The sequence below is a fragment of the Pistacia vera genome, unplaced genomic scaffold, assembly GCF_008641045.1.
Source record: "Pistacia vera cultivar Batoury unplaced genomic scaffold, PisVer_v2 Contig1187, whole genome shotgun sequence".
NCBI classification, from domain to species: domain Eukaryota; kingdom Viridiplantae; phylum Streptophyta; class Magnoliopsida; order Sapindales; family Anacardiaceae; genus Pistacia; species Pistacia vera.
Window position 1 is genome coordinate 14,634 of NW_022195234.1, and position 18,955 is coordinate 33,588.

The following is an 18,955-nucleotide window of genomic DNA, read 5'->3' on the forward strand; positions in this document are numbered from 1 at the left end:
ATAGGTGGCCTTCATCTTTGGTGGAATCTCCTACGACTCATGCTCGTAATTTTATTTGGTAATTAGGTGATATGGATCAGAGAAAGCTTGTTACTGTCTCTTGAAAACGATGTTGTTTACCTACGTTCAAAGGTGGTTTCGTTATTCATAATTTTATTTTTTTTTCTGTTTTATGATCGGGGGTATTCAGACTAGTTTATGCGTACTTTAACTAATCTCTCGAAACTCTGTAACTATCGGTCGGATAAGAGTTTCAGTGATTACTCTTATTAGCAACCGATGAGAGAATCAAACTCAGATCTCCTTAAGTAATATACCTAAGAGTCCATGTCGAACTATACGATCACCCAAGGTAGTTGTTATCGTAATCTTGACCTCTCAATCTTGCGGTTGTCCTGAACACAAGGTAAAAAAATTTGTAATCTGATACAGCATGGGTTGTTTTGTTGGGCTCCAAGTACAAGTTTTCTTCTGTCATTAAACTACTCTTATCATTTTTCGTCAGTTTGGCATGGTATTAAACAAATTTTCAGTTTAATTCATGGAAAAAGCAAGCGTGTGGTTGGTAATGGTTTAGGGTTAATTTTTGGAAGGATAGATGGCTCGATAAACCAATTCTTGATATGATTGGATTAAACCGAGATCTAGAAGTTAACGACCGGATAAACCTTTAGTAGCCATCCTTATTAGGTGCCGAGGTTGATTGAACTCAAGAAATCTTGAGTAATACACCCATAAGTCCTGATTAACCACTCGACCACTCAATGATGGTTACATCAATTGATATTGCAAAGGGTAATATTCTTAAGGATATACTGATTTGGGAGGAATATGTGCATGGTTTCTCTTGGCTTTTCAAATGCTTATGACTCCAAAAGAAAATCCAATTCTACTTTCTCGGGGTGCAAATTGGTATAGCAAAATTTTATTCCTCCAAAGTCTCAACTGTTCTTTGGAAAAATTTTCATCTTCAGCTTCCTACTAAAGATATTTTGAGATCAAAAGGATTGCCTATTGTTATACAAGTTGTGAAATTGATTAAACCAAACCCCTATTTCTGTATTATATTAAATTCTTATAAGTAAAGTTTGATTGCGAAATGACACTTTTTCCTTTGTTCATCCTATTATAAAATTACAAACACCCCCAATAGAGAAATTCTATAACACCCCCCATCTCTCAAAAGATGGTTATCAACACCTTCAACGTTGCTAGAGGCCTCCAAGGCCTTCCGTCAGCCGCTTGAGGCCTCATGGCAACTGCAAAAGCCACAAAGGCTTCACAACGATTCTGATTGAGGGTCGATAAAGCCTCTCGATGGCCATGATCATGCCTCAGGGCACACTCTTGAGGTGATTAACAATGGTGAGAAGAAAGGAAAAAGAGGGGGAAAGAGAGAAAACAGAAAGAACTAAGAGAAATTGGGAAATAAATAAAAAAAAAAGTAGGGGGAAAGGGAGAAAATAACTATTAGGTGAAACTTTAATATCACGGTTGAACCAAAGTCTAACATTAGAAAAGTCAAATTGTCTTAATATAATTAAATGTTTCTCTTATTGTAACTCAACTTAAGGGGTGATTCGACCGACATAACCCTTGAATTTCACATATTTATGAAAGAGAAAGTTTGAATAAAAAAAAAGAAAAGAAATGGAAAATTTAGACTCTTGTCTTGTTATAAATTTAAACACTAGACAAATACTCCCCCCGTTTTGAAATAAAAACTGTTTTAAGTAATTGTATACTTTTTAATAAATTAATTTTTTAATATAAATTTTTTTTCTCTCTCTTACTCCATCTCTTATTCGCTCCTCCCCTGAAAGTACGGTGAAAAATGCAATGAAGAAAAAACAATGATGAGAAAGTTGTGTTAAATGGCGTTTGAAAGAGAGGGAGAGGAGATGTCATAGACAAGACAACGACACTTAATTTGAAAAAAAAGTTAAACCCTCAACACGTTATTTATTAAAAAACAGAGGGAGTAATATAAACAATATTTATTAATCAAAGTCGATTTGCTTTATAAAAAGAAGATATCAATGAACTTCTATGAAATAGTTTTACAAGATTCGGCCAATTATCCTGATAGCGAGATATCATTGAAACATGAATATAGCTATAATGTATTACTTATTTTTAAGATATCATAAAAATATGCGAGGAAGTGTATACATAATTTTATAATATGTTAAAATTTATTATTCCAATCTTACATCTTTTACAGTAGACACTATAATACCATTTTGTAAGAGAAGACTAATTATAAGTCTACTTATAAAGGGTACCATTATATCCTTACCTTTCTTCTGAACTATTAGATCATGGTTTATCATTCAAGATGATAGATAAGGAGTAACAGGAGTAACACACGATACCATAACACAACCCTGTAATTTACAATAGCTTATGGATATCGAAAAAAAATAAAAATATCCTTTCAACTCAAAAGATAGTTTAATGAGTTTGTGTGCAAAAACTACCATTGGATAGCTTAATAGTAAAAGAGCAAACGGTCCAACATAGGTTCTTAGGTTAGAGGCCTCTCAAGCACTAATAAAAATGACCACTGAAAAGATTTACTTGACTGCTAACTTCATGACGCTAAAAGTCTGTGTGCAAAAACATACAAGATTCTATATGATAGTTACGATAATATATTAAAACTCTTCAAAACGTTACCCCTAGTGATACAATACAATCATATAATAACCAACCGTTCATTATTGATGTAAATAAATATCCTCGATTTTGTAGGGTAATTATAATCACTTTCTTTGAAAAGGCATACGGCCTAAACTTCTAAACATGAACCAAAGGTTCGAATGGAGGATAATGTTATCCTTAGTTGTTAACAGGATCATATAAGTTATTATAACTTATTGGGTGCGTTTGGTTTAGTATTTTGGATAGGATTTTAGGGATAGTATTGGGTTATTGGATATGGGAGTATTACGAGGTAAATTTTAAAAATTTATAAAAAAGCCCTTAGGTTTACTAATTTAACTAAAGACCCTAACATGTAAAATGACAAAAACACCCCCACCATCTGCAGTGTCAGATTCCGGCCACCACCGCCGGAATCTGGCCGGAAAATTTCGTTACGGCACAGACTTGTCCGATCTGTGCCGTAACACGTCGTTATGGCCTTTTCCGGCTAGTCCTGGTGGATCTGGCCGAAAGGCCAGATCTACGGTTTGTTTTGCCGTCGACGGCCGGAAAAGGTCAAACGACGGCCAGATCTGGCCTTTTCCGTCAGACCGTGTGGATCTGGCCGGAAAAGGCCACAGCGGTGAACTTCCGGCCATTTCTGGTCGGAAGTTTGGGCCGTTGAACAGATTCCGGCTATCACCGAGGGTGGTTGCCGGAATCTGACAAGTTGGGTTGATGGGGTGTTTTTGTTAATTTTTAAACTTTTTTTTCAGGGGGTTTAGTTGAAATTAATAACTTTATGGGTTAAAATGTAATTAAAAAAATAGGGTAATATTTTGAGAATATTGTACCAAACGCTATTTGAAAAATAGGATCCAGAATAGGGATAAAATATTAAACCAACCATACATTAATATCGAGACAAAATGATTGAAAAATGTCAAGGGGTATTTAGTAAATTTACCCAATACAGGATCCTATGTAAATACTACAACAGCTTAGTGAAACCTCCAAAATTGAGGAATATTGTCATAGGCTTTGTCTCCGCCACCCAAATCCAACTCAAACCTCAATAATTTCACAATAGAAAAAAATTTAATAATGTTATTTCAACTACAATCAAACCTTCTTAATTAAAAAAAATAAATTAATTATTTTTTAAAATAAATATAACAATTCATAATGTAATCTTGACTTGATTATATGATTTATGTACTAAATCAAGAAAGTTAAACGTGTTTTAGTGATTAACACATAATTAATTAAGCAAGAATGGTATCAAAAAGTCTTTTGCTAAGTGGAGCTCCAGCCACCAGCCAGCCAAAATAGAAATAAAAAAAGTGCTTTTCAAAAATAAGAGAAGTGGTCTTTATTTTGTTTTGTTTTTGGTTTTTTTGGTTTGAAGAGTTTTATTGTTTTTTGCTTTTGATCCCTCTGTTTCAAAAGAGGGGAAGGAGAAGATATGGAGAGCGTTTTAACATGGTGGCAAGTGACGAGTTTGTGTGGAATTGTTTCGTGGATTTTGGTAGCTTCTCATTTGAATTTGACAAAAAAGATTAGATCTCTGGTGCAATTTTGGGTGACCCGTCAGGTCATCAATGACACTCCTTTAATTCTCCAGATCCAGGTTGAGACCTTTTGAACAATAGCCAGATTCTCATTTTTTGTATAAGGCTTTGTTTTTGGTTGGTTTTTGAAGGTTTAGTTAGTTGGCTTTAATGGGTTTGTTTTGTTTTACAGAATTACCAGCATAAATTTTTGGATGATTTCTTCTCTGGGTTATCTTGTGTTGTTTCAGTGCCTTTTTATACAGCTTTTTTACCTTTTCTCTTCTGGGTATGTTTTGTTTTGGCTTGGCTTATTTTTGTTGCTTATTGTTGATTTAATAGGTGTTTTTCATATATAAAGTTACTGTTTTGGGGTTATGCTGTAGAGTGGTCATGGAAAATTGGCAAGACAGATGACTCTTTTGATGGCCTTTTGTGATTATTTAGGGAATGCTGTAAAGGTGATTAATTTCTTTTACTTGTTGGTTAAAGTTTTTGTTTCTTTTTTTTTAATTTTGATTGTGAGGCTAAGAATGAGATGTTTAAGTTAATTCTTTTTTGCCCTTTGGTGGTGTTTTGTGTTTATATAGGATGTGGTTTCAGCTCCTAGACCTACTTCTCCACCTGTGAGGAGAATAACAGCTACCAAAGATGAGAAAGAGAATGCAATGGAATATGGATTGCCTTCTTCTCATACTCTTAACACAGTTTGCTTATCCGGGTATTCATAATTCCTTACACTGTTGATGTTTTGCTTCTTTTGTGTTTGTGTTATAGGCATATTTATTGGGCTGTATAGTAGGTTGTGTTCCTAGGGGAATGTAAGGTATACATTTCTAGACCTTCTGCAAAATGACAATTTCTGAAAATGCTCAAATCAAGGAGGTTAAAATTGTTCATCTGGTTTTCAAATTAATGTAGTATTCATGGGAAAGTTTTGTGCCCCAATATGCTTCTTCAAGTTGCCAATGTACAAATTGTTATGTTCTAGAAATGGATTAATTATTGTCTGTACTAATTGTTTCCTGTGGAACTTGTGATGTTTTCCAGGTATCTTGTGCACTATATCCTATCTTATTACCAACCTGACAATGGCTTCATAAAATTTGCTGCAGTTGCCTTTGTTTGCTTGCTTGTAGGGCTTATTGGTATAGGTAGGTTTAACTCTTACAAAATATTGGCAGCACTAGTAGTTTTTTACTGTGCATTCCTGAACTGAAATCTGGTTTTCTTGGTAGGAAGGATTTACCTTGGCATGCACAGTTTGATTGATATCATAGGTGGACTTGCAATGGGATTGTTGATCCTTTCATTTTGGCTTAAAGTTCATGAATACATTGACAATTTTATAGTCTCTGGACAAAATGGTATGTCCTATTCTTGATATTTCATTCTTGGTATCAAATTTTTAATGATTATTAGCTGCTGTTTTTGCTACTCTGGGAATGTCATGAAAGCCATTCCTTTGACTGAGAAAGTTGTGGAGGAAGTCACCTTTCTTTTGCATTACCTCCTATCTCAGTTGTGTTTTTAGGAGTATCTGGGTTAGCTAGATGCAGGGCTGATAATAGGAGAAGGTTTCGGCATACCTTGAACCAAAACCTAATTTAGAATTTGCCTGATAGTTACTATAAAATTTAATAATGGTGCCTGATTATGTGTTTCTCTGGCTAAAACAAGCTCCAGTAATGCAAGCTACCATCTTTTGAAATAGGGGGCATATGAACTACTTGGGAAAAGGAGAGATTGCATCATCCACATGAGAGCACCCTGCATTAAAGATAATTGTCATCGGTTGAAAATCAACAAGGACTTCTAGTGTTAGTTTGGAAGCTTTAACATTTGTTGAAATGCTAGTTGTCCTTCCTACAAAATCAAATATTATAAAAGCATCCAAACTTTCTAACATTATAAGTCCTTGTTGATTTTCAACTGATGACAATTATCTATTACTGAAAGCTGATTCTGGTTTAGCAGAAGTTAAAATATGAATAATTTTTTGTTGAAACGCTAGTTGTCCTTCCTTAAAAAAGGGGGAATTTGGTCAATTTGGAACTGCAATTTCTCTAAATTGAATCTAGAAAGGGACATTGATATGCAGAATTTGACAAGCTTGCTATGTATTTATGTTATTTCTGTTGCAGTTACATCATTCTGGGCAGCCCTGAGCTTCTTGTTGCTCTTTGCCTATCCAACACCTGAGTTTCCAACTCCAAGCTTTGAGTTCCATACTGCCTTCAATGGTGTTGCACTAGGAATTGTAAGTGTTTCTTCACCCATTTACTATCGAAACAATGCTTGGGTTAACTTTCACTTGCACCTATCACCAAGAATTCATCAAAATCTTTCTAACATGAATCGTTCTCCTACATTTCACTGTCACTAGTGGAAAATATAGCTGCAATAGTTATGGCATTTGGAGAAATAAGGACAAATTGACAGGATAATTCTGAAGTGCTTAAGTTAATTCTTGGAAAATATGGAAAAGGAATTTTTTCTAAAAGAAAAAACTATATATTCTTTTAATGATTACTGACTTCTTCCTGTTTCGCTACTTCACTATATGTTTTTTCTTTCTCTGTAATGGAAAAGTTTTTTCTTCTCTAATGTTTGGTAATGTCATATAAAGAAGAAAATGTTTATACTTGTTTAACTAAAGAAATAAATTTCTTCCCTGCTTTTCTACTTTCTTGTGTTTTGATTATTAACTAAAGCGACAATATTATCCAGGTTGCTGGAGTCCAGCAAACATACTCGCAGTTCCACCATGAAGCGGTGCCACGCCTCTTTACCTCAGAATTCACGGGCCCTGTGTTCATAGGAAGAATTCTTGTGGGACTTCCAACAATTCTTCTAGTTAAATTCTGCAGTAAGGCGCTTGCAAAGTGGATGCTTCCTGTAATATCACACACCTTAGGCGTCCCGATAAAATCAACCAGCTACATTCCCATGCTTAACGGATCAGTTACTGGAAACAAGTCAGATAAGATTAAGCAGACTAGTTATGCTCATAAGTTATTCTTTTTCTCTGGGCAGGAAACGTTCGATGTTGATACTGGTATTAGATTCCTTCAGTATGCAGGACTAGCATGGTCGGTCGTAGATCTTGTTCCATCGGTTTTCTCTCACTTGAGGTTATAACATTCATCGATCGATCGAATGCTCAATGTATTCTCGACCGATGTTATTGCACGATATTAGTATACATTTGACGCTTAATATATATATATATATTTTGTAATTCTGTAAATCACCTATTTTGGTTAGGGAGATAACAATCCGTTTGTTTCTTTTTCTTCTGGTTGAGTTGTTCTGCCGTTATTATCATATAGAGGTCAATTTGTAGTTACATTTAGTGAAGCAGCAGATGCCATATATGTTCTTGAGACTAGAGATTGTATTCATAAATATTAGAAATTCTTGATGAAATTATTTAGTTTTTTTTTTTTTTAAACCTTTTTGTTCCAACAATTTTATTTTATTTTTTGCTTTCTGGGTATGCAACTTTTATATTTCATGGATGGCAATTGATAGAAAATTATTGGCAAAATAAGCTTATAATTAATTGGGTTTTATTTCTATTGAATAACAAATTCCTCAAGTCTGAAAATAATAGGTTAGAATTTTTATAATGACCTAGACAGCATTTCTTTGATCGGTAAAATACACCGAAATACTGCCATCAAATTCATTACCCTTGATTTATTAAACACTAAATCTTAACCAAACATGAACGATCAGGGTATAAATTATTATATTTCTTTAAATATTTGAGAAAATAATTTTTTTTTATGGTATGATAATTGGCTACCCCCAGTACAACTCCAACTCAAAACTGGGGACACGCTTTCAATCATGATTCATGTGCCCCTCTATCCATCTGGCCAGAAGTGGATGGTTGAAATTACTATTTACGACAATTAATGAAAAATTATTAATTTAAATATTTGAGAGAGAAATTGTATTTACGAAAAGCTAAAGGGGGAAATTGTATTAAACCCTAATTAAATCCAGTAATTGATTCTTCATGACCTAAATTAATATATAACCATTCATACCTGAATAGCAAACCTATCACTCATCTAGAAGAATCAAATTAAAAGCACAAGTAAAACTGATTAAAAGATTAAAAAAAAAAAAAAGAGTTTGAAAGTCATAGTAACATGGGTAACCAAAAACAGAAACCATATAAAACAACAGCATTTCAATCACCCTCGTTAAAATATAAAGGGAAGAATAAATTAAGAAAAAAAGGTAAAGCACCCGGCTAGATATCAAATTCTTTTATCCCGATACCAAGTCATCGAATGAGATGGGGTCAGGAAAAAGAATAATAAGTTGAAAGTACATAATTAAATAAGAATATCTACATATTCAGCACATTGTAACACTTAAATGACGATCAGTGATTAGCTACGCAACTCTCCAGTAGAGTTCCGACAAAGCTTTTTCAAGAGTAAGACACATTAAAAGGGTATCTAACCTCCCTAATATACATTCCCTTTCGACACAATCATCAGAGAAGCAGGTCTAGAAACAAAATATAAGATTTCAAACCCAGCCAGCATCTGTTGAACAAGGATCAATGATTGAGCGACTGTGGCCGAAAGAGGGGAGGAGATGAAGTGGAATGGAATCAGTATGGCAAGGCAGCTTCACAGGAAATAGTCAGGCGTTCTGCGGGTAACATCTGGTTCTCCTCTCCGAGGAGCTGGCTCAAACTGTAAAAAAATGAACTTTGTTGAACATCCAGAACGTCAAAAATGGATTTGAACACTCAGCAATAAATTGAATGGCTCAAAAACCCTGTGAGATTATCTTACTCAATGTTTTTGGAAACTATTAAAAATCCTGTAAAAGGAATGATGCTTTAATAGTTGATGCAAACATCGGTACCAATAAAATTCAAGGATATCTTGCAGAAGTCTATGATAATTAGTCTAAATTCTTGAGGAAAATGAGAGAGAGAGAGAGAGACCTGGATGAATGTGTGGCCCTTGCAATCGTCAACTTCCAAAATAGAAGCCATGTTCCCACAGCGATAGCAATAGTTAGGTGCACTAAAAATAGTAACCACCTTTTGTTCCTGTCCCAGGGAAGAAAAGTTAAAAGTCACGCTCAAAATCCTTTCATGCAGGATAAAAAAAAAAAAAAAAATCTTATAATTATATCATAGTCTTTAAGAACTTACATGTGCCCAGTTAAATCCATCCATGACCAACTGATGAGCTCTGGCAATCAACTTTAAGTCGTTTGTATGATTAAATTGTTCGGATATGTCCTGCAAAGCAGAATGCAATCGTTAAAAGAGGACTAAAGATAAGAGAGGTAACCATTAAAAATTTAAAGAAAGCTGAATCTTGAAAGTAAAGGTAGGATTTCATATTTGAGAGCGAGTTACCTGGCCAAACGTATATCCAGCACCACGAGGTGAAATACCCCAGCCACATCTATCATCTGGGTCAGACCATAACAAATCACACATGGGTCCTTCATGAGGAACCTCTTGAACACGGTCAAAGTTCCTGATGTTATCAAGGGTTTCAATAGAAGGTGATAGTCCACCATGCAGACAGAAAATTTCTGACTCAACCTACATAGGAGGGAAAAAGGACTTAGATGTGTAGAATAATACTATGATAGGCTACCAATAGTCAAAATCCTTCCACTATCATCATAATCACTTCAGCCTCAATGAAGAACCATGGAGCAGAACCACAATTTTGATGTGACTAATACAAATGCTCGTTTCTTCATTATCTTTCTTTTCCCCATAAAATCCACATTTCGGTGACTTTCAATCAAAAGTATGAGCAGCAAGTTTTTCTTCTACCTTTTTTTTTTAAATTAGTGATAAGAAACTATTGAAGTTGCATTAATATAATGCTTTTTTTTCACTTACCAAGGCAGTCAATGGAAAGTAGTCAAAAAGGTCGGTAAAAATCTTCCAAATATTAGCATTGCCATACCTGCAAATAAATCATTAAAAGAAGATATTATCTCTCCATATGACAATGGCAGGACATGCCAATAGGACCTTAGCAGAAATGACCCATCCAGAATCATACAACTAGAAAGGAAAGTAAAACCAACATATAAATTGGTAAAGGCACTACTTACGGAATTCCACAGAAAAACTGGCAGCAAAAATATTGACAAATCACCCTTAGTGTCATTCAGGAGAACTATTAACAGAACTATGCATCATTTTGTAATTACAACATTTGTATATCAATAACTGCAAGATGCATGCATAAACATTAAACAGGATGAAAAGACGGGGATTCAACATATCCTAAGAGTTTTGAGCTTCAATTTTTTTTGTTCTTCTGTTGTATCCCAACTCCCAACCTCCCTAATTTATGCCAATTGCTCCCTCTTCCCCAAACTTTGGTGCAAACAGGATTTACTACCAAAGCCTCTAGTATGACTACAAACTAGCTAGCTAGTAATGTGATTTTGAATAAACAAACCATATGAAAATTAATAATAATAATAATAATAATTTAATTTTGAAGTCATACAGAACATGTTCCGTTGTGAAGAGAGAACTCACTTCCGCAGACATTCATCATAAAATCCATAAACCTGAGTAATCTGTGACATTAAATGAAGCAATATTTAGCTCAATATTCGCAATCAACATTCTACAAGTTAAACAACAATTTATGCAAAATAAGACTCAACCATTGCATTAGAAGGCTTTAAATAACATGTCTTTACAAAGGAACAACAGACTAGAGCTAGTTTAACTGAGATCATAAGTTAAATAAACTACCAAACAAATTCGAAACATAGTGCTTGAACCATGTTCAGAATCTGCAACTCACTGCAGCTGATTGGAATAAAAGGCCACTAGGGGCAAAAAGAAATGAAACTAAAAAGAGAAGAAAAGGATTATAAGAATGTACCTGACGACTTTCATGGTTTCCTCTAAGAATAGTGATCCGCTGAGGATAACGTACTTTAAGGGCCACTAACAGCTGGATAAACACATGATTCAGTATCACAAATAACTTCAAGTATATCCCTAAGTGTCAATATAGCAAATAAATCTACACTCCTTCCCCCAAAACCAACATAAATGATCAAAAGCTGCTAGTAAATATTCATACAATTGTAAAATTTCAGTCTTTGCTGAATACCACAATTTAGTCTCAGAAACACTACTCAATATTGACCTTCATATACAGGTTTTGTGGCACCAGATAACATGGATCAAGGTGTCAGCATTACCTAACTCTCAACTTCAATTATTGCCAAGTGATATATTTCTTTTATGTTCCCAGTACATATGACATGAGAATTTAGGAGGGAGAAGAAGGATAAGATTTGCTTAATCAATTAACTAAATTTTTTGTTAAAACAAGAGCTAGTCCAACATTTTGGGATTACCACTTGTGGACATTTTTTCATAGGAAACAGGAAGTTTTATTAAAGATGGAAAGAACTACCAAGGAGTGGACCAGCAATCCACAAAACTAAAGTCAAGATAAATATATCATCTAACACTCCATTTCTTTATTACGAAAAACAATAGAATATTATTCTCACCCACCTGTAAAATTATTCCCTCAAAGCTTGAAAAGTGCCAGTTTGCCACTTACATTAAAATTTCAGATTTCAAGCAGTTGCATCAAAGCCATATAAATTTCCCTTTCATCATATCTTCCATTTTTCATATGATTTTTCAGCTATCACCATCAATACGTAAGCTTCTAAAATAACTCCAAAGATGTAGTTTAAATTAGACTTACTGTGACGGTTTCAACAGAGTAATAGCCACGGTCCACATAATCTCCCATAAACAAGTAGTTGGTATCTGGACACTGTCAATTTAAATTGTAAGATCAGATTGAAATCAACAGGAAAGATGTTCAGAAGATAAATCAACAGATCATCTTATCCGAAAACATAGAAATACACAGTGAACTAGTGAAGGCACTTAACAAATCAAATCAAACCACATAGATGTTATCAAGAGATGGTAGAACCAATGAAAGCATAAATCTTATTATGGTTGTTTTTGAAAGCCAGTTAAGATAAACTAAGTCAGATCAAAATGGCTCTAACTTGAATCTAATGTTGATGATTTTTTCCAATGAAAGAAATACAATACACCATTAATCACAAGAAATCCATCAAAGCACAACTCCTATGCAGAGAAGTGAGTTTTTTCAAAAGAGCATAAACTAAACAATATACGCCGATGCTTAGTAAATAAAATGAACAGTTTCCTGACTACTGGCGATTTACCCAACTACAATACCTCTGGAGCACTTCAATCTGCAAAAGCATTTCTTTGACAGGACCAAATAATTATTTTAGAAATTCCCTCAGCTGAAACAGAAAGTTGAATACAAAATGGTTATAGTCAAAACTGATACCTTCCCTCCAATTTGAAAAAGTTCTGCAAGATCATGAAACTGCCCATGAATATCGCCACAAATTGTCACAGGGCTTTTCACAGGCTGTAACACAAAAAAAAACATTACAAGAAAAATCAATGTTCTATATTAAGATAAGCAGTATGACAAATACTTAGCGAAAGGCAGGCAAAAGGAAAAAGTCGATATAAAAAGAGTCCAATAATCATACTGCAAGCAGAATTTGAGAACCAAGCAATTAATTTTCAAACTGAAGGCAACCAACAGCAGAGTAACTAGTTCCAAAGAAAATTCTTATCTTCCCTGAGGTTAGAAATAATACCAGAGCAAGTAAGGTTACATATTTAGTTACAAAAAGAATTGTCAAGAAAAAATAATGTGATACATTGAGAAGTAAGAAAAGAGCTGAACCTGGACATTGCTTTCGTCCATCAGTATCTCTTTAGCCTTCTCACATAATGCTTTTACCTACAGCATACCAAAGCAAAAACAAAAAACGTTAGTTGTCAGCTTCTTTCGCTTAAGAGAATAAACTGACAACAATCAAATTTGATAAAGACAAAATTATACTAAAACAAGGGTGTGATATGAAATGTTATACTTGATACACAGAACGTCACAACTTATAACACTAAAGTCATACTTACAACAAGATATGACATGTAAATGTTACAAGCATGATATCATAAGCATAATATTCCATTTCAATAAAAATTTGCAACCCCTGTAATGCCACTGAAAACGATTTTTTATCACATAGAATGTCACACTTATAACATGAAACGTCACACCTATTACCTTTACATGCTATCAATGTCACAAGTGTAAAGTTTCATGCTAAAAGTTTGACATTCCACATCACAAAAAAATATTTTCCACAAAGCTTGATCCTTAACAACCAAAACACTACAGATATAAATAAAAAAATTGAAAATTCAGAAAACATAAAAGATGTTGCTTTCTACACTTCCGTCTTGTACTTCAGACTACTCCACAAAATGATAAAGAACACGTCTTCACTGTTCATTTTCAAATTGTTAGAACAAAAATATGAATTTCTTAATTTCATTTTCAAATTCATTCTTGAAAACAAAAAAATCAAACACAATACCAAAGGCACATAATCAACATCTGTTAGTGAATTATCACTCAACCGAAACAATCAACGGACGAGATCTCGCCACGAATTCGCTAGTCAAAACGCCGATTCAGTCGATTGGAATCAAATCTAAACCCTAATTCAACAGAAAGTAACAGTGATCGAGCTCGTTTCGCATAAATAAACAAATAGATTCAATTGAAAGCTGTAACTGTAAGGAACCTGCTGTTCGGAGAGTGGCTTGCACTGCATGAGCTGCGTGATCTGCTCGTCCAGATCGGTGGTGGAGTCGGTGGATAACGAATTCGCGCCCATCTTGATTCCAAAATGGGGATAACGCTATCCGGATTAGGAATATCCCCAACCCTAGAGTGAGACTGAGAGATTCCTCTGGGGCGTGTTTTGTTTCCCTTCTAGAGAACCAAGTCGAAATGAGAGAGCGCGTGAAAAAATGAGCTCGTGGGCGCGTTGTGATTGTATACTCATGTATAGTGATCCGTTAAATGGAAAATTTGATTAAGTTGACGATATTTAGAGCGTCGGCAAAATTGATTGATTGTTTTTTTATTTTTTATATATTGATTATTATTATTTTGTTTAGGTGCGACTAATTTTGTTGGATCTTAAAATTCCAAAGTGGCTCGAACTCTAGATAATCTCCTTAAACCTTAAAATTTCGAGGTGACTCGATTTCCTAAATAAGATAATCATAAGTTATTATCTAATCATTCGATCACCCAATGATGATTATATTATTTTTTGTTTACGTTAAATTAATTATTAGATACATTTTTTGACATAAATATCCTACGCGAAGTAAATATAACATTGTTTTAAGACTCAAATATGTAAAACTTGTCATGATCTAAGTGGTGTAATTGCAATAAAATAAACTAATAAGAATTGAAAATAAAAAGGACTGAAATAAGAAAATTTTATTAACTCTTTCTCCCAATTGAGATGCCTATAAAATGAAAGAAATTTGCTCAATTTATGGTCCATCCTCAGTTCCTCACATACTTAACCCCGTCTAAAGACCAATTGTATAACAACAAATCATGATTTATGTCTTTTAAGTGGACTCACATGAGCCATGTGCAAAATCAATAGGAGTCCACAGCTTATAACAAACAATAATATTTTGAATACCACTGAGTCATATAAATAAATAAAAATTATATAAAATTTATGTAAAATAACTGTTTTGTCCTTTATTTTTTGTCTGTTTGTATAACTTAATTGTACAACTCAATTGTAAGTATAATATTACTCTACAACAAAACCATGAATGAATATTTTCTGGTTTACTTAGGTTTGTTCATATTAAGATTTGAATATGGTGAGTTAGGATTATAATTTTTTACTTTATTTTATGAAATTTGTGAAAATATATTTGTTATAATGACATATATTGTTATATTTTGATGGAAAATTGAGTTAAAATGGTATGAATTATTTCACCTTTATCGTCATTAAACAATTATATAGACACAAATTTTCTACTTATCACGATNTGAGCTCGTGGGCGCGTTGTGATTGTATACTCATGTATTTGAGCGTCAGCAAAATTGATTGATTGTTTCTTCTTTATTTCTTTTATTGATTATTATTATTTTGTTTACGTGTATCTCTACTATTGGCTTCGTTTGGTTGGATTTTGAGAAGGCTAGTTTTAGTATTCTCAAAAAAGTTAAACAGTAAAATACCCAAAAACTCACAATATTATTTAACTTTATTCAACTTTTTTTAAATCTCTTAAATTTGTTAATTTAATTAAATACCCCTAAATATTTTTAATGTTTTTGTTACAGTAACTCCGGCCACCCTCCGGCGGTGGTGGCCGGCTGTTCGTATTTGAGGGTAGGCTAGGAGTGTTTTTGTTAACTTTTAATATTTTATTATAGGGGGTGTTTTGTAAAAAAAAAAATATAGGGGGTATTTTATTAATTTATAAATCCTACATCGTAATACCCGCCCAATTCAACTTTTTTTTTAACTTTTTTCAAAAAAAATTTCCCAAAAACACAAAATTGTGAACCAAACGAAGCCATTGTTTTTCAATAGTAAGTTCTAAAGGGACTCAAACTGTCAGCTAATTCCCTTAAACCATTTAACTTGAGATGATTTGAATTCAAAACCTCTTAAATAATATATTTACGAGTCATTATCTAATTATTCAATCACTTAAGGGTGATTAGATTATTTCTTATTTACGTTAAATTAATTATTATATACATTTTTTGACATAAATACCCCAAAGTAAATATAACATTGTTTTAAGGCTCAAATATGTAAAACTTGTCATGATTTAAGTGGTGTAATTACAATAAAATAAACAAATAAGAATTGAAAATTAAAAGTAAAATAAAAAAGCCTGAAATGGGAAAATTTTATTATCTCCTTCTCCCAATTGAGATGCCTATAAAATGAAAGAAATTTGCTCAATTTATAATCCTTCCTCACATATTTACCCTCGTGTAAAGACCAATCATGATTTATGTCTTTAAGTGGACTCACATGAGTCATGTGCAAAATTGGTAGAAATCCACCACTTACAACAAATAATAATATTTTGCTTACAATTGAGTCATATGAACAGATAAAAATTATACAAAATTTATATAAAATAACTGTTTTGTCATTTTTTTTTTTTTCTGTTTGTACGATTTAGTTATACAACTCAGTTGTAAGCATAACATTGCTCTACAACAAAACCATGAATAAATATTTTATGTTTTACTTAAGTTTGTTCGTATTAAGATTTGAATATGGTGAGTTAGGATTATAATTTTTTACTTTATTTTATGAAATTTGTGAAAATATATTTGTTATAATGACATATATTGTTATATTTTGATGGAAAATTGGGTTTAAATGGTATAGATTATTTCACCTTTATTGTCGTTAAACAATTATATAGACACAAATTTTCTACTTATCACAATAAATATTAATGGAAAATATACGATAAAGAATAATGTCAATGGAGAGATGGCAAAAAGAATAGCGATGGATAGAAGTTAAGGAGAAAATCTACATATAAAAGGTTAATGGTACACATTAGGAACGATAACAGACAAAATATTTATTATATTAATGTATTAAAAATGTTTTTTTAATAAATAAAGTTGTTGAAATAATTAAATTTTGTTCTATTTGTGGTCACGTTTGCCATTAAGGTATACGTTAAGAAAACTCATATATATGAGGGTATTTGAGTAAAAGCATTTACTAGTTTAGGCTTTGAAAATAAGGTGAATTTAGTAAATATCCCTAGATGGATCCATTTGACTCTCGTGAGGGTCATGTATCATTTTTCGAATAAATGCTCGTCTTGTTTTTCAAATGGTTTACTTAACTATTTTTTTTTTTTTTTTTTTTTTTTTGGTTATAGTCTTAATTTTCTATTAGTTGAATTTTTTTTTTTATACGAAGGATTAGACTCTGCTATTTATGTTTAAGTCAATGAGAATAATTCTTCGATGAAACAAATTTACCAACTCATTTCCTTCATGTATACGACAAATAACAAAATAATATATGACTAAAGTATGGGGGAGCAACTTATACCTACCAGAGTTTGCTTTGAAGGCAAATTGGTATTCACAAAGTTTTGAAATGATAAATACCAACTTTTCGTCCAAATCTGTTAATTAAAATAGTATTATTGATATTCTATCATTTTTGTGAAGTCATTTTGACTTTTTTGTTTTAGGGTTTGTGCATCAAAAAATAAAAAAAGTTAAAAAAAAAAATTGCATTAATAAAATATTAAAAAAATCCATCCAAATCTCTTATCTTTCCTTTTCTTCTCCCCCTTCTCTCTCTCTCTCATCTTTCTCTTATTCTCTACCTTCTCTTTCTTTCCCTTTCTTCTCCCTCTTTTTCCTCCAGTCACTAGGCAAGAACCCAGCATCGAAATATGGACAAGAACCTGGCCAAATCGAAAGCCTCTCTCCTCTCTCTCTCCCCATCTTCATCTTGCTCATAAAAGGGCAAAAAAAAAGGGGGTCATTTGCAAAGCTGTCGCACTTCCCCACCCATTTTCTGAAAGCCCCATCACTGAAAACCTTTCCTCTCCCCGCCAATCGTCTTTTTGGTGTGCCCTCTCCAAAACCTCCATTTTTCCCGTCATCGTTTGCTCACATTTCACCACCCATTGAATTCTTAGGGTTTTTGTTGTTTGTTGAATTGGGATTGATTGGTGTTTTTTGGAGTTTCTAATGGGAAATTGATGGTTGGAGATTAATTGGGAGTGTTTTTTTTTTTGTGTTTTTGTTTTATTTTTTGGGATTTCTGATCAGTTTGGCATTGATGATTGATTTTCCAAGTTTTGGCACACCACTTGTTTGAGGTTTCTTCTCAATTTTAATTATTTTATTTTTAGGGCTTTGGTCATTTTTGCTGGTTGTTGTCCTGGTTCTGGCAACTGTGGTTCTCGCGAGAGATGAAGAAGATGAGAATTTTAATTAAAATTAATTATAAAAATAAAATAATTAAAATTGAGAAGAAAGATTTTTATAAAATTAATATTAAAGAGAGAAAATGGACACGTGACTAATGTAGAATGTTATATTTTTTTGTTGAATATAAAATTACCATATTATCCTTTTTTAAACAAACTTTACTAACAGATTTGGACGGAAGGTAGACAATTGACGTTTTCAAACTTTTTGGGTATCACATTATCTTTATAGCAAATTATAGGTGGGTGCATGCGTTTGGCCATAAAAATATAGGGTGCTTTTGGTTCAGTATTTCTACCCATATTCCCAATCCTATTCCCCAAATATTGTTTGGCACATTATTCCAGAAATATTAGTGAATTTTTTTAATTGCTTTTAGACCCCTCAAGTTTATTAATTTCACTAAATACTCCCCAGAAAAAAGTTTAAAAATTAGCAAAAATACCCCCACCCACCCATACTTGCCAGATTTCGGCAACCACCGTCGGTGGTAGCCAGAATCTGTCACAACAGCTTAAACCAAGCCCGGAACTGATCGGTTATTCATCGATCATCAACGCTGACCATTTCTTTGGCTGTCGCTGATGGCCAAAGATGGACCTTTGCGACCGTCGACGACCACATTTAAGCGTAGATATGGCGTTTTCCATCTAGATCCATGGTGGATCTGGCCAGAAAAGGCTATAGCGACGTGTTACGACATATATTCGACCGGTCTGTGTCGTAATGAAATTTTTTGGCCAAATTCCGGTGGTGGTGGCCGGAATCTAGCACTGCGAGTGGTGGGAGTATTTTTGTCATTTTACA

At 33.3% G+C, this 18,955-nt stretch overlaps 2 protein-coding genes across 2 annotated transcripts; one reads left to right on the top strand and one right to left on the bottom strand.

Moving 5' to 3' along the window:
- Positions 1–4,005: 4,005 nt before the first annotated feature.
- Positions 4,006–7,408, top strand: LOC116111128 (lipid phosphate phosphatase delta). The gene is made up of 8 exons (XM_031397326.1): positions 4,006–4,276; positions 4,390–4,485; positions 4,583–4,657; positions 4,787–4,917; positions 5,247–5,350; positions 5,435–5,563; positions 6,341–6,456; positions 6,927–7,408. The coding sequence occupies exons 1-8, from the start codon at positions 4,112–4,114 to the stop codon at positions 7,335–7,337; spliced, it is 1,227 nt and encodes a 408-aa protein (XP_031253186.1). The 5' UTR covers positions 4,006–4,111; the 3' UTR covers positions 7,338–7,408.
- Positions 7,409–8,413: 1,005 nt separating this feature from the next.
- LOC116111079 (serine/threonine-protein phosphatase PP2A-4 catalytic subunit) lies at positions 8,414–14,140 on the bottom strand. Its single transcript, XM_031397283.1, has 11 exons — positions 13,905–14,140; positions 12,995–13,051; positions 12,584–12,667; positions 11,954–12,025; positions 11,108–11,179; positions 10,753–10,793; positions 10,099–10,165; positions 9,598–9,789; positions 9,388–9,477; positions 9,175–9,282; positions 8,414–8,917 (listed from the first exon to the last, which is right to left on the bottom strand). The coding sequence occupies exons 1-11, from the start codon at positions 13,995–13,997 to the stop codon at positions 8,852–8,854; spliced, it is 942 nt and encodes a 313-aa protein (XP_031253143.1). The 5' UTR covers positions 13,998–14,140; the 3' UTR covers positions 8,414–8,851.
- Between the last annotated feature and the right edge of the window lie 4,815 nt (positions 14,141–18,955).